Source organism: Homalodisca vitripennis, chromosome 3 (genome assembly GCF_021130785.1).
Source record: "Homalodisca vitripennis isolate AUS2020 chromosome 3, UT_GWSS_2.1, whole genome shotgun sequence".
NCBI classification, from domain to species: Eukaryota; Metazoa; Arthropoda; class Insecta; order Hemiptera; family Cicadellidae; genus Homalodisca; species Homalodisca vitripennis.
The window spans coordinates 5,980,416-5,995,252 of NC_060209.1; the positions used below are offsets into that span (position 1 = coordinate 5,980,416).

Here is a 14,837-nt window from a genome sequence, read left to right on the forward strand (position 1 = left end):
GACATAAATTAGTTCCAGAGCATCTCTACACACAAACCAGCAGTAATCCACAAGTATTAGCATTAGTGACATAAATTAGTTCCAGAGCATCTCTACACACAAACCAGCAGTAATCCACAAGTATTAGCATTAGTGACATAAATTAGTTCTGGAGCATCTCTACACACAAACCTGCAGTAATCCACAAGTATTAGCATTCGTGACATAAATTAGTTCTGGAGCATCTTTACACACAAACCAGCAGTAATCCACAAGTATTAGCATTAGTGACATAAATTAGTTCTGGAGCATCTCTACACACAAACCTGCAGTAATCCATAAGTATTAGCATTAGTGACAGTTCCAGAGCATCTTTACACACAAACCAGCAGTAATCCACAAGTATTAGCATTAGTGACATAAATTAGTTCCAGAGCATCTCTACAACAAACCAGCAGTAATCCACAAGTATTAGCATTAGTGACATAAATTAGTTCCAGAGCATCTCTACACACAAACCAGCAGTAATCCACAAGTATTAGCATTAGTGACATAAATTAGTTCCAGAGCATCTCTACAACAAACCAGCAGTAATCCACAAGTATTAGCATTAGTGACATAAATTAGTTCCAGAGCATCTCTACACACAAACCAGCAGTAATCCACAAGTATTAGCATTAGTGACATAAATTAGTTCCAGAGCATCTCTACACACAAACCAGCAGTAATCCACAAGTATTAGCATTAGTGACATAAATTAGTTCCGGAGCATCTCTACACACAAAACCAGCAGTAATCCACTAGTATTAGCATTAGTGACATAAATTAGTTCTGAAGCATCTCTACACACAGACCAGCAGTAATCCACAAGTTTTAGCATTAGTGACATAAATTAGTTCCGGAGCATCTCTACACACAAAACCAGCAGTAATCCACAAGTATTAGCATTAGTGACATAAATTAGTTCCGGAGCATCTTTACACACACAAACCAGCAGTAATCCACAAGTATTAGCATTAGTGACATAAATTAGTTCCGGAGCATCTTTACACACAAACCAGCAGTAATCCACAAGTATTAGCATTAGTGACATAAATTAGTTCCGGAGCATCTCTACACACAAAACCAGCAGTAATCCACAAGTATTAGCATTAGTGACATAAATTAGTTCTGGAGCATCTCTACACACAAACCAGCAGTAATCCACAAGTATTAGCATTAGTGACTTAAATTAGTTCCGGAGCATCTCTACACACAAAACCAGCAGTAATCCACAAGTATTAGCATTAGTGACATAAATTAGTTCCGGAGCATCTCTACACACAAACCTGCAGTAATCCACAAGTATTAGCATTAGTGACATAAATTAGTTCCGGAGCATCTCTACACACAAACCTGCAGTAATCCACAAGTATTAGCATTAGTGACATAAATTAGTTCCAGAGCATCTCTACACACAAAACCAGCAGTAATCCACAAGTATTAGCATTAGTGACATAAATTAGTTCCAGAGCATCTCTACACACAAACCAGCAGTAATCCACAAGTATTAGCATTAGTGACATAAATTAGTTCCAGAGCATCTCTACACACAAACCAGCAGTAATCCACAAGTATTAGCATTAGTGACATAAATTAGTTCCAGAGCATCTCTACACACAAAACCAGCAGTAATCCACAAGTATTAGCATTAGTGACATAAATTAGTTCCAGAGCATCTCTACACACAAACCAGCAGTAATCCACAAGTATTAGCATTAGTGACATAAATTAGTTCCAGAGCATCTCTACACACAAACCAGCAGTAATCCACAAGTATTAGCATTAGTGACATAAATTAGTTCCAGAGCATCTCTACACACAAACCAGCAGTAATCCACAAGTATTAGCATTAGTGACATAAATTAGTTCCAGAGCATCTCTACACACAAACCAGCAGTAATCCACAAGTATTAGCATTAGTGACATAAATTAGTTCCGGAGCATCTCTACACACAAACCTGCAGTAAACCACTAGTTTAAGCATTAGTGACATCAATTAGTTCTGGAGCAAACACACAAAACCACAGTATTCCACAAGTTTTAGCATTAGTGACATAAATTAGTTCCGGAGCATCTCTACACACACAAACCTGCAGTAATCCACAAGTATTAGCATTAGTGACATAAATTAGTTCCAGAGCATCTCTACACACAAAACCAGCAGTAATCCACAAGTATTAGCATTAGTGACATAAATTAGTTCCAGAGCATCTCTACACACAAACCAGCAGTAATCCACAAGTATTAGCATTAGTGACATAAATTAGTTCCAGAGCATCTCTACACACAAACCAGCAGTAATCCACAAGTATTAGCATTAGTGACATAAATTAGTTCCAGAGCATCTCTACACACAAAACCAGCAGTAATCCACAAGTATTAGCATTAGTGACATAAATTAGTTCCAGAGCATCTCTACACACAAACCAGCAGTAATCCACAAGTATTAGCATTAGTGACATAAATTAGTTCCAGAGCATCTCTACACACAAACCAGCAGTAATCCACAAGTATTAGCATTAGTGACATAAATTAGTTCCGGAGCATCTCTACACACAAAACCAGCAGTAATCCACAAGTATTAGCATTAGTGACATAAATTAGTTCCGGAGCATCTCTACACAACAAACCAGCAGTAATCCACAAGTATTAGCATTAGTGACATAAATTAGTTCCAGAGCATCTCTACACACAAACCAGCAGTAATCCACAAGTATTAGCATTAGTGACATAAATTAGTTCCAGAGCATCTTCTACACACAAACCAGCAGTAATCCACAAGTATTAGCATTAGTGACATAAATTAGTTCCAGAGCATCTCTACACACAAACCTGCAGTAATCCACAAGTATTAGCATTAGTGACATAAATTAGTTCCGGAGCATCTCTACACACAAAACCAGCAGTAATCCACAAGTATTAGCATTAGTGACATAAATTAGTTCCGGAGCATCTCTACACACAAACCAGCAGTAATCCACAAGTATTAGCATTAGTGACATAAATTAGTTCCGGAGCATCTCTACACACAAAACCAGCAGTAATCCACAAGTATTAGCATTAGTGACATAAATTAGTTCCAGAGCATCTCTACACACAAAACCAGCAGTAATCCACAAGTATTAGCATTAGTGACATAAATTAGTTCCAGAGCATCTTTACACACAAAACCAGCAGTAATCCATAAGTATTAGCATTAGTGACATAAATTAGTTCCAGAGCATCTCTACACACAAACCAGCAGTAATCCACAAGTATTAGCATTAGTGACATAAATTAGTTCCGGAGCATCTCTACACACAAACCTGCAGTAATCCACAAGTATTAGCATTAGTGACTTAAATTAGTTCCAGAGCATCTCTACACACAAACCAGCAGTAATCCACTAGTTTTAGCATTAGTGACATAAATTAGTTCCGGAGCATCTCTACACACAAACCAGCAGTAATCCACAAGTATTAGCATTAGTGACATAAATTAGTTCCGGAGCATCTCTACACACAAACCAGCAGTAAACATAAGTATTAGCATTAGTGACATAAATTAGTTCCGGAGCATCTTTACACACAAACCAACAGTATTCCACAAGTTTTAGCATTAGTTACATAAGTTTGTCATATTTGTTTTATACAAACACTAATCAGAGTACTTTGTTACTGTACAGGCTGGCACAGTCAGTGTGTCTGATGATGGCTTTGGCTATCTTCCTGTCATATGGACTCCAATTCTACGTTCCCATGAGCATCATCTGGCCATCCATCAAGTCCAAGATAGCTGATGAGCATAGCCAGAGGGTTGCTCAGCTACTTATCCGTACCGGCCTCGTAATATTCACCTGTGAGTATATCTGCATCTTTAACACTCAATGAGAAGTGAGATACAATACACATGTTTACTGTCATACAGTAAGAAATTTAAACTTTGAATATTCTTCGAGTCGAGAATAGATGGTAAAAGGTGATGAAAGTCTAGTGTTGATGGAGGGAGAGGGTTGATAGTAATTTTTGCTCAAGTTTGTATTGTATTTTCATGAGCTGTGATAAATGTGGAGTTTAGCGAAGTAAAGCTTGATTTAATATGAGAGTTTTGGCAAGAAAGAAAGAGCAGGTGTTACTTTTACCAGATTGGAAGGATATCCCTCTCTTTGTTAACATAGAGACAATACAAATTACACACAAATGTGATATTTCAGGCCCATGGGGTCCACCGACCAACCACTAAGAGAGATTCAGTTTGAATTACTAGTTTCCAGTTTGCAGAAATGGATATGTTGCACTTTCACTGAATCTATATTAACACACTGTATTAGTATATGTTTCTAGTTCTTTAGCAAGCTTGCAGGGGAAGGAGGGAGTTAAGTAAGGAAATTATCTTATGTTTATGTTAGGTGCCTCTCTGGACTTGGTTACCCAGGATAACTCCCATCTGCTCAGTTCGGTTTCCTGATATTCCTATCATATCAAAACTCCCATATGAAGACCTGACATTTACCCTCTTTAATCATAAAACACCAAAGCAAAGTTTGAGTAAACAAGAACATCTTGTGTCTGGGTTATGAAATTTCCTTATTCTTGTAAAATGTGTTGCTTTTATGTCACTCCAAATATTGTATTAAGTAGACATCAAAATAATTCCGAGGTGTTCTGGGGATTATTGTTGTATCACATTGAATTGTTATGTTATTCTACTCAATATTTACTGTAAATATCAGACATGATACTTGACAAAGTAAGGCTACAGTACCGCTCAAATTAATTGGGACACGAGGTAAATGACTACGATTCTTAAATGTAACACAATTTATTGACCACAAAAAATACAAACAGCTCCCTAATAATTAATATGTTCTCCTTTGTTTTTTATTTTGATTACAGCAGTAATCATGGATGTTTTTGTTGTACAATCTTCTTTAGCAATCCTTTTTTTTTACAAATAGCCCATAGATTTTCGATTGGCCAATTGGTGAATTACCAGGCCATTCCAGAACTTTTACTTTGTTCTCAGAAAAAAATTCCTTGCATTTTTTAGATGTATGGCGTGGAGCCGAGTCTTGTTGAAAAATCCCATTGGATTCTGGAAACATTTGCAAAAGGAGTGGAACAACTCTTCCTTGTAATAAAGTAATATATTTGTCTGAGTTCATCATACCTTCAATTGGAACTATTGGTCCTGGATCATTATAGGACATACAGCCCCAAAACATTTTTTTATGTGGATGTTTGGGATCAGCTTCATTCCCACTTCTACAGACAAAGTTAACTTTATGTCCCTGAACAAAAAAATGTGTTTCATGAGAGAAAAGGACGTTTTTCCACTGTTCAACAGAGATATTCTTGTAGGTTATGCAAGCGTTTCTTCTTCATTGCCACAGTAAGAAGCTGCTTTTTCTTTGGTCGGTAAGCTTTTTGCCCAACTTCTGCCAACCTTCGTTTAACGGTACTAACATGAATAATTAACTCCACTTGTTTTAATTTCTCGTGCCGTCTACAGCCGACAACCTGGGGTTGATCTTAAGCTATACCTAATTAATTGGCGATCAGTTTGAGGTGTGGTTTCTCTTTTACGACCACAATTTCCTATTCTGTTAGCAGAAAAGGAGCCAGTCTCATTAAATTCCTTAACAATTCGGTTAACAGTAGCTAGGCCTACCTTACATTCTTCAGCTATCTTCTCTGAGACATACTTCCATACTGATATAGTGTAATAATCTTGCTACGTTTTCTAGGTGTGGTATCCATCAGTTGAGTTATTGTAAAACTAAAATAAGTTTGTTAAACAAACACACAAACTTGCAACAATAATAAACACTACAAATACTTCACTGAAAATTTGTACAACACAAAGAATCAAATGTACACTAATTGTTTGTGAGGTTAGGTTGTAGTAAAACAAAATAAAAATACTATTGCAGTGATGCCAACTGCCGCATGATGAAAAGAGTGAAATTCCTGTGTGTTCCAATTAATTTGAGTGGTACTGTATGTGTAAGTAATTTAGCCAACTAATAGTGTAATTGTTTGAACAGTCGGACTGGCTGCAGCTATCCCCAACCTCTCGGATGTTATCTCTCTGGTCGGAGCTGTCAGCAGCTCTACGCTGGCTCTCATCTTTCCCCGATCATCGAGATTGTTACATTCTGGGACAAGGGTCTCTCGCCACTCACCATCATCAAAGACATATTCATCATGATCTTCGGCATCCTCGGATTCATCTTCGGCTCGTACACCAGCCTCAGCAACATCCTGTCACCCAAGATCTGAGGGCAGAACTCGTAGCTTCGTCTTCAATTTTATTTTGTTCATGAAGTTTGGTCGGCGTTACACCTTAGTATTATTGTTTTAAGTTTCTTGTTGCGTGTTTGTTAGTGTAGTTTGCAGCATCACATGAGCTGTGTACTTTGCGCAGTGCGGCACATAATGTGCACAATATTTTATACGAATTGCTTAAATTTAATTATGTTATGGTGTTTTAAAGATGTTTACGTTAAAACAAGGTAAGAGCAGGAGAAACGTGCTTAAAGTAGTAACTATTGTTCTGGCATGACTTTTTATCTAAGTATTGATTTGAAATTAAATTAACTAAGCAATTATTTTAATGAGTATAAGATTCTTAGTATAATGCAAACACAGAACACTTATTTTATTGTATTGCTAATATCATTTCCACATTTAAAGGAAGATTTCCACATCTTTTAGTGATGAACTTTGTAAATCACAATTACAATTCTATAATAGTTAAACAGATTTATATATTTATTACGAAACAAAAGTATTTTTTAATAGCACAAGTTAAAGTTTAAATGTTCAAAGTAGATATTGAAGGTATTCGCTGTGTCTAGCATATTTCATACTTTAAACTCGTATTTCCATATGTCTAGTATTACAGACAATAATAACGATATCTAGTGTAGAACCGAGTAATTTGTGCATAGTATCTAGGCCTACCTTTCTTGCTGTGATAAAGAGATTAAATCAATTTTTGTTTTGTGTGTGTTTTTGTTGTATGTGCATACGTGTTAGCAGTATCTGATACTGTGATGTGTGTATTTCACCAAAACCCTTCTCAGATGATTTTATATCGATTCAAATGTACACTTTATTATTGTTTTATTGAACTTAAACCGGCAGAGTTAACAAGAGTTACATACTTAAAAGTCAGTGTCTGTTTTTCTCGCAGATTGTTGGAACTAATTGTGGATCCTATATTGATCTTTCTGTATGTAATTCCTGGCATGATTAGATTGAGGTCAAATTATTAATCCCAATGATTTTGTTATGTATACATGTATTTAAGAACCCATTTCTTTTCATTACTTTCTCTCACTTAAATCTTAAGTCTCACTAAAAACTTGAAACATCAGGATTCCAGGATCATGAATATCATCAAAAATATCAGTTAACTCAGAAAGATAGAATAATTGTTTGAAAGTTATAAACTAGTTGTGTACACAAGTGGGCTTCCTGGGTGGGTGAATGTAGTAATATTTTGTGATAAGGGGAAATTTATCAGCTCTCTTACTAAACACTTCTCAAAGATGCAAAGGTTTACTCCATAAAACTATCAAAGAAAATAAAATTTCCTAGTGGAATTTAACTTATTCATATGTAATGCAAACTCGTTTACACCACTGCAGGTTAGTTACCACTATTTATCCCAAGGTTCAAAATAACAAGTTTCCATGTGTTTCCTGTCATCATTCGTCTGTCAGACTGAGTTAGTCTTTTTAAATAGTAAAAATACTTTCTGTGAAACGTAATTGGCATTATTTTAATTTAAAATCAAACGTAATGTATTGTACTTTTGAATTGAATTTTGTACTCTAATTCAGTTTAAAATATAGCTTTTTTATTTAATATTCATAAAACAACTTTTTAAATGATGCTGGTGTGTAAAAGTTGTCATAACATCTTTCCGGTATGGAAATATTTGGTCTGAAATATTGTATTGTTGAAGTTTTTAAACTAATTTAAATTGTAAACAATTTGTGATTTATCACGATTTCAGCTGTTTTATTCTGTAATTAATTATTTCCTATGTATTTTTTGTGACCGAAGTCCATTACACGAATATAAGATCTATTTATTAGCTAATTGTTTTTTTTTCTCAGATAAATAATTATTTCATATCAGTTTAACAACATGGGTCTGACCTATCGTGTAAGTTGTGTAAAATAACGGCTCTTGCACTATTAATAATACATTTCTGGCTTCACTACAATTGGAAATTATATAAAAACACAATTATTTTGAGCAAAACACATGAGCTGTAGTTTGGAACAGAGATAAATAGACTCGAAGGTAAAGATCTGTTACATTACTGGTGAACTAACATTGTCCGTCAGACGAATGATTTATTCTAAGGTTCCCAACACTTTGATTACTAGTAAATGTGTATGATAGATAGAATTTTAATTTATATTTATATGTTCTAAGGATTTTGATGTACTATATATCTTATTTTTTTATTTGTCTTTCTAATTCTGTAACTAGTTGGCCTAGTTTGGGCTGTATCTTAGTTTACATTAAACTGTGTTCTGTATGCTTACTTTGTAGACTTAACTTGTAGGATCTCCTTTTAATAAAGTAGGAAAATGAATTATTGGTAGATAAAAGATTAAATCAGTGAGTAACAGTTTTATATCATATATAAGAGTGTAAGTTTTGTAGTGTTTATGGTGTGAAAGAGTTAAAATTTTTTGACAAAAATGTTAAATACTTTTCCTAATTTTTTTACTTTGTTAGCTTATTATTAATATATTGTTTTTATTCTATAACCACAAGTTATCTCAAAAATACTTGCCATTTCATAATAAATTAACTTTTACTGATCATATAATTTTTGGTAGTTCAATGTTATTTAAGTAAGATAATTTGTAAATTACCTAATATTCCATAATTTGTTGTTTTATACTGTTATATATTATATGATAGCTCTAACCAAATGTTACATGTATTGTCTTTCATCCCCATGCTTACTCGTCATGCTATTTTAGTTCTTTATAGTGCTTAATTCAACTTTATTTATCGAGGAATGCTTAGTTTGTTCAACTCCTATTCTTCCCTCATTAATAAATACTTGAAACTGTATATTATGTTTATTGGTGCTTTTTATCACTATAATTAATGGTAGTATTTAACGAGGGAGTGACATTACCACTGTCTGCATCACTTGACTGAATTATAACATTATTTTATTGAACAGATAATTAAAGAACTTGTGAATAGATTTATCAAAAGCAATATAATATTCAATTATATGGCTGTATTTTAATCAAATTACGTTATATTACGTCTAATATGCATTTATCTTAAATATTCATTCATTCATGCATTTTAAGCGAAGTTGATTTGTTCAGAAACTGTAAGAAAAGTGGACTGCTAAAATGGATTTCCAGAATATATGCAATAAAATAAATTTATATGAAGTAATATTAGTCTAATGCAATGAAAATTTGGTACTGGAAATATTAGCAAATTTGCTTGTTTTTATATTTGTTTTAATGTTTTCAAAAGTCAGGTTTAATTGTATAATTGAATGCTGTTATGTTTATTGCAATCAAACAAATTTAATATTTAATCATTTTAATTATTTTTTTGTATTACAAGATTTCTTATTATTTACTTTTTTTAATTTCTTTTCCAGTTGGGTTTTCTGTGTTAGTGTTTTTAAGTGTATTAGAATGTGTGGTTCAAAACACAAAAATTAAATCTATATCTGTAAAATCTTTAACAATTTGAAGTTGAATTATTTTCTTTTAACGTTTTCTAAAAATGATGTCATTTAGGTAATATCGTTATGTATGTATACATGTATTTGTTTAAATAATAATTATTAAAATTAGTTTATGAACATTACCAATTGAATTGTGATGTATTGATAACAAGTTTTAGTTGTAACTTATATTTCATTTTGTTCCTTTACTGAAAGCATTCTCAGGCTGATTTGAGGCAATCAAACTTGGCTGAAAGGACATAAAATCAATATTATAATCTGGTGAAAGCGTCACTTGATAATCGGTAATAATCTTTTTATTTATTTATATAAGGTAAATCATTGTAATTGTTAGTTATTGTAATGGAATTATAATATTTTTAAGATAAGTTTTTGGTAATATAATATTGTTCTAATTTTTTTCTTTTATTTCTACTCCTAAAAAACCCCAATATAGCAAACAAAAACTTTATTTTATTTTACACTCTTTAAAGCCTCTAAAAGTTTAAAGTGATTTGAAAACCATTTAATACTAATAATATATTAATATGAAAAAATCAAAAATTGTCTGGTACTTTTAATTTCTTTTACATACTGAGGCAACACAAAGGGTAATAATCAGTTGAATAAAGAAGGGTATACAGGTTCCTGTTGATGTTTGCAGTGGCTCTGAAGCAATATGGAACATCAATCGAGCAATGTTTAGAATATTTACATCTCTGCTCTATTGATGTGTTCAGGCGGACAAATATATTCACCACAGAACATTGTATAGAAGATGGTTTAGTGCTATTGTGTTGCTATCGAGATTGTAATGATACCTGCAGGCTCTTGTTTTGGTTCATCTGTTGACTGAAGCAGTAATATCAGAAATCTTAGACATTTAGGTTATGACATGACACCAGCTCCGTTAGTTCTAAGGTCTCAGACTGTACGGAGTGATATTTTATAATGCACAATTTCAGATCCACCAACCGGCCATTGTTCTCTAAGTACATATTTAATAAGGTTGTAGCCTGGATATGGATTATAAAATTGCATAAATACATATTTTCTTTAATTCAAAAAGGTTTGCCTGAAAATCAGCCCGAGGTGTGCTACTGTGACATTTAGTAAATATTGTTACCTCTGTTTTACTTTATTTATTTATTTCTATGCTCTATTATTTTAAAGATTGATTTTGTGTCAGCTTACTCAGATTGTCTTTGTTAATACAAAACCTAGATTTTACATTCTCCGTCGGTTGCTTGTGCTTTATTTCTTCAAGGATTATGATTTTAAACGATTTTGCAGACAACACTTTAATTGGCAGCACTGCTATTGTAAAGAAAAGAAAGCTCCAATGTATTTTCAGTAGTATATGCTAGAAGTGGTTGACATAGTGTCAAAAGTGTTTTTAAAAACCTAAATAATATCTAAATTTGGCCTCAAATAAAGTCCTCAGTCTCTGATTTCTCTCATCAAAATTCATGTGGCCAAATTTTCGATGTTGTTACATTTATTGCTGTTTAAGTAGTAATGTGATGTTTTTGCTAACGGAGAAGAGCTGTAAGTAAATATGGGTTTTAAATTATTTTGACAACTTTAGAAATGAAGTAAGGAGTAATTTAAAGTTTAAATAAATGTATTACTTCTCTTGAGATTGCAATTCCTATTTATATTTTATTTGTTATAATTTTATTTATATAGCAAACTAGTTCCCATTTTCATTACTACTGCCACATATCAACCTTATTTATTAGATGGCATGTTCTTAGGTAAGCAACTACTACAGTATAGATATTCTCTTATGATATTATTTTGTATAAGGATGTAAAATATAATTGAAATATTTATGAACAACTTTAAAGTTCCAAAGAAATATTAGTAGCATTCTTACTTTTTAATTGAACCCTTTGAGTGCTACAGCAATATATTTTTATTACCAGTTTTTATGTGAAAAATGCAACAATAGAAATTTATTTATTGTGAGCAAATTTAATGTGCAATAAATTGTGCCAGGTGGCCGTGTGTGATGACATATATTTTAAAAATCTTTATTTATATTTTAGTTTTTCAATGCTATGATCAACCGACTTGCTTGCCAAATGCTTTTACTGTGAGATTTAGTTTTATTATGTTAAATATTATTTTATTGCTGAATGTAATTTTTCATTTCCAGTTTCCTATTACAGATGAGATGAATAGTATTAATTTTGGATGGTTTCCTTTGTAATGTTGTTACTTTAATGTAATAACCCAGTTATGATATTTTATTAATATTATTTTACCAATTTTAAAACTTTGCACCCTGGACTCTTGATACATGACAAGGCTTTTGTCATATAAAAATATGGTCCTTCCGGCTCAGTAGAAAGAAGTAGGTAGATTTTGTCACAACTGAAATATTATTAACCTATTCTCATGGAATTTACATACAGTCAGTATCTTGAAAACTGTTTGAGATACAACAAAAATTGTTTATAACAAAAGGTTTAGGAAATGCTATAAGCATTCCAGACCACTTTTTGTCTATTTTAGGTCAATAAATAACAGAGATGTGATTTTTTAAATTTGAACAATTGCCGTATTGGAACAAAATGGCTTACCAAGCTGTCCAATGAACTTATCCTTTCAAACCTTATTATCCTTAAAACTATTATTCTTTTAAACCTTACCGTTGTCAATAACGAACTGTAAACAAAGCAATGAACTTAATCAAGATATTTAGGTACATGATCAGTTTGGGTTCCAAGTTTGAACTTGTCAGCATTCCTATCACCAAATCTTGAATTCCTAATAAAATTTCTTGATATTTACATGTAACCATGAGATATTTACATACAAAACTGTTCATTACATCTATGATCAGACTAGTTTGTAGTAGGATGAGAAATATACATATTTCGTTACAAAAACGTGACCCAGAAGCCCAAAAATCAAGATATATGAACATAACCACTAAACATGACTAGACACGAATATGAATGATACTATAGTTATTACAAATTTGAACAAACAGATTCTGACTTAGAGGAACATGAAAGTGACATACAGGATTAATAAAATTCGAAATAAGCAAATCCAGAATAGAAGGGCAGGTTGAAGTATAGAGAATAGTAAAGAGGAGGTGATAACTCAGTGACTGTTTTGAACACCTCTCTCACGTCACTATAACAGTTACTGGTCTCGGGGTGTAACACACGAGTTGAAATCTAGAGGACTTCCAAAGTGACTCCGGCACACTGCCAACGGGGTAAACAAAGGGAACGAGACTTTCTGTTGATCGACCGAACATACTGAGACTAGATTCAAAGCCGAACTACTCACAACTTGACAAGACGGGGACCATGACTGCACAACAAGTTGTACAAGGGCATTTCGAGATACCCTCACTTTGGTAGAGAGAAAGTAAAACCACTTCTGCTAGTTCGGTGAGTTCCAGTGTGGCACTGCAGGGAACAGCGTTCAGTCCGACGCTAACGGAGAGGCTCAGACATGATGTGACGAGACCACCATTGGGAGCTGTGGTCGCCCCAGTGGATGATAGGGCCAAAGTACATCAAACCGGCTCATTGACTTTTATACTGGAATGCCCTGAACTATTTTACATGATAGGAAGGAGTTTTATTGTAAATACTGAAACGAAAGCCTACTCTAACTGGAGATATTACAAATATTATACAAGAGAGTAGGAGTCAGCTATGTTCCGGTTCTGGTAGCTGACTTTGGGTACAAAGTCCTATTTTTTGTTTTATAGGTGTTATAATCTCTGATAAAGTTACTTATCTGATTACACTCAAGTAAATGATTAATATCTAACTAATTTTATTAATTTTCAAATTTTCCTGTTGAGTAATGATATTTCATTAAATGTTCTACAACAGTTTATTTTTATCAACATTTTTAATATATTTTATAATTTTGTGCATTTGTAAGAAGTAAATTTTACCCTGTTTCTTAGGATAACAGTTCAAAATTTTTAAACAAGAGCTGGCTGTAGTGAAACAATCTTTACGATGAGGTTTGCCCATAAAAACAATATTAAGTGTATCTTATATGTTTTTTGTTTTGTTGTAGAATTATATTATATATATGAAATACACATATGAATATTAAGATTAAGTACAAAATTTTGTGAATTTTTTTAATAACCAAAATTAAAAAGTATTTGAAGTTAAACATTGTTTTTAAGGAGCTATCAAGGTGGCTAGTAAAGTCAGCTATTAAAAATTAAACGTTTTTAAATGCAGTCTTTTAAATTTTATTTTTAGTATTCCTTTTTATAAAAGAAAACACCTGGACAGAATTCCTATAATATTTCAACATGTTCACACAACATGTAAGGTTGTCATCATTACAACTCATAGACAAAAAGTTCACTGTAGTTAGCATTTTTGACATAGAAGTGAGTAATTAAAGTACAACTGAAAATTCCACGTATAAAAATATTTTTGGGGCTCTCAAAGGGTGAATAAAGTCAGATTTTGTGTCGTTGTTGCTCCTAACATTACATTAAGTTCTTCCTTGAAACTCACCAATTCCAGGTCCTATTTACTGAATAAAGAACTTGAATTAATGGGTGAAAGTTTATTGACAATAATTATTGCCAAATAGGACATAACATAGATGTAGATTATTATATTATATCATCAAGGATAGTCTGTAATGTTGGCCTGTCTGGATGAGCAGTACTTGCATTTCATTTGTACTTAAAATGTTTTGCTGTTGTAGTTGTTGTCTTTGCAGTGATTTTTGTGTTGAAATAGTTTCGAGTCTATGTGTTGTACCAGGTACTCAGTACAGTGTATTTTTGAGTAGCTTATAACCCTGTAAGGTATTACAATAATAAAGCCTGTGTTATAAACTCTTGTAATTATTCTCAACTCAGTCTACCTTTGGTGCTTAACAGTGCAATTCCACTGTCTCTCCTTGTTCATCTAAAAACCACCATGTCTGAAAACATATGGCCATAGTCTGGTATCCGTAAGTGCTGAACTTGAAGAATATCAGACTTACACAACAGAATTTTGTGTCTACACTGAATTTGAGATGACAAAATCTGATAAACCCTTGAAGTCAATAAATTGACCCATTGGGTGTCGATCTCTTTTTTCTAAGTCCAA

The 14,837-nt window shown here is 32.9% G+C and overlaps 1 protein-coding gene across 1 annotated transcript in view; it reads left to right on the top strand.

Annotated features, from left to right (window-relative positions):
* The window catches only part of LOC124356558 (proton-coupled amino acid transporter-like protein CG1139), a 53,771-nt gene extending 39,193 nt beyond the window's left edge, over positions 1 to 14,578 (top strand). The window contains 3 exon segments of the mRNA XM_046807630.1: positions 3,686 to 3,858; positions 6,047 to 6,127; positions 6,130 to 14,578. Of these exon segments, the coding sequence (XP_046663586.1) occupies positions 3,686 to 3,858; positions 6,047 to 6,127; positions 6,130 to 6,281 (406 nt within the window). The 3' untranslated portion in view covers positions 6,282 to 14,578.
* Positions 14,579 to 14,837: the final 259 nt, after the last annotated feature.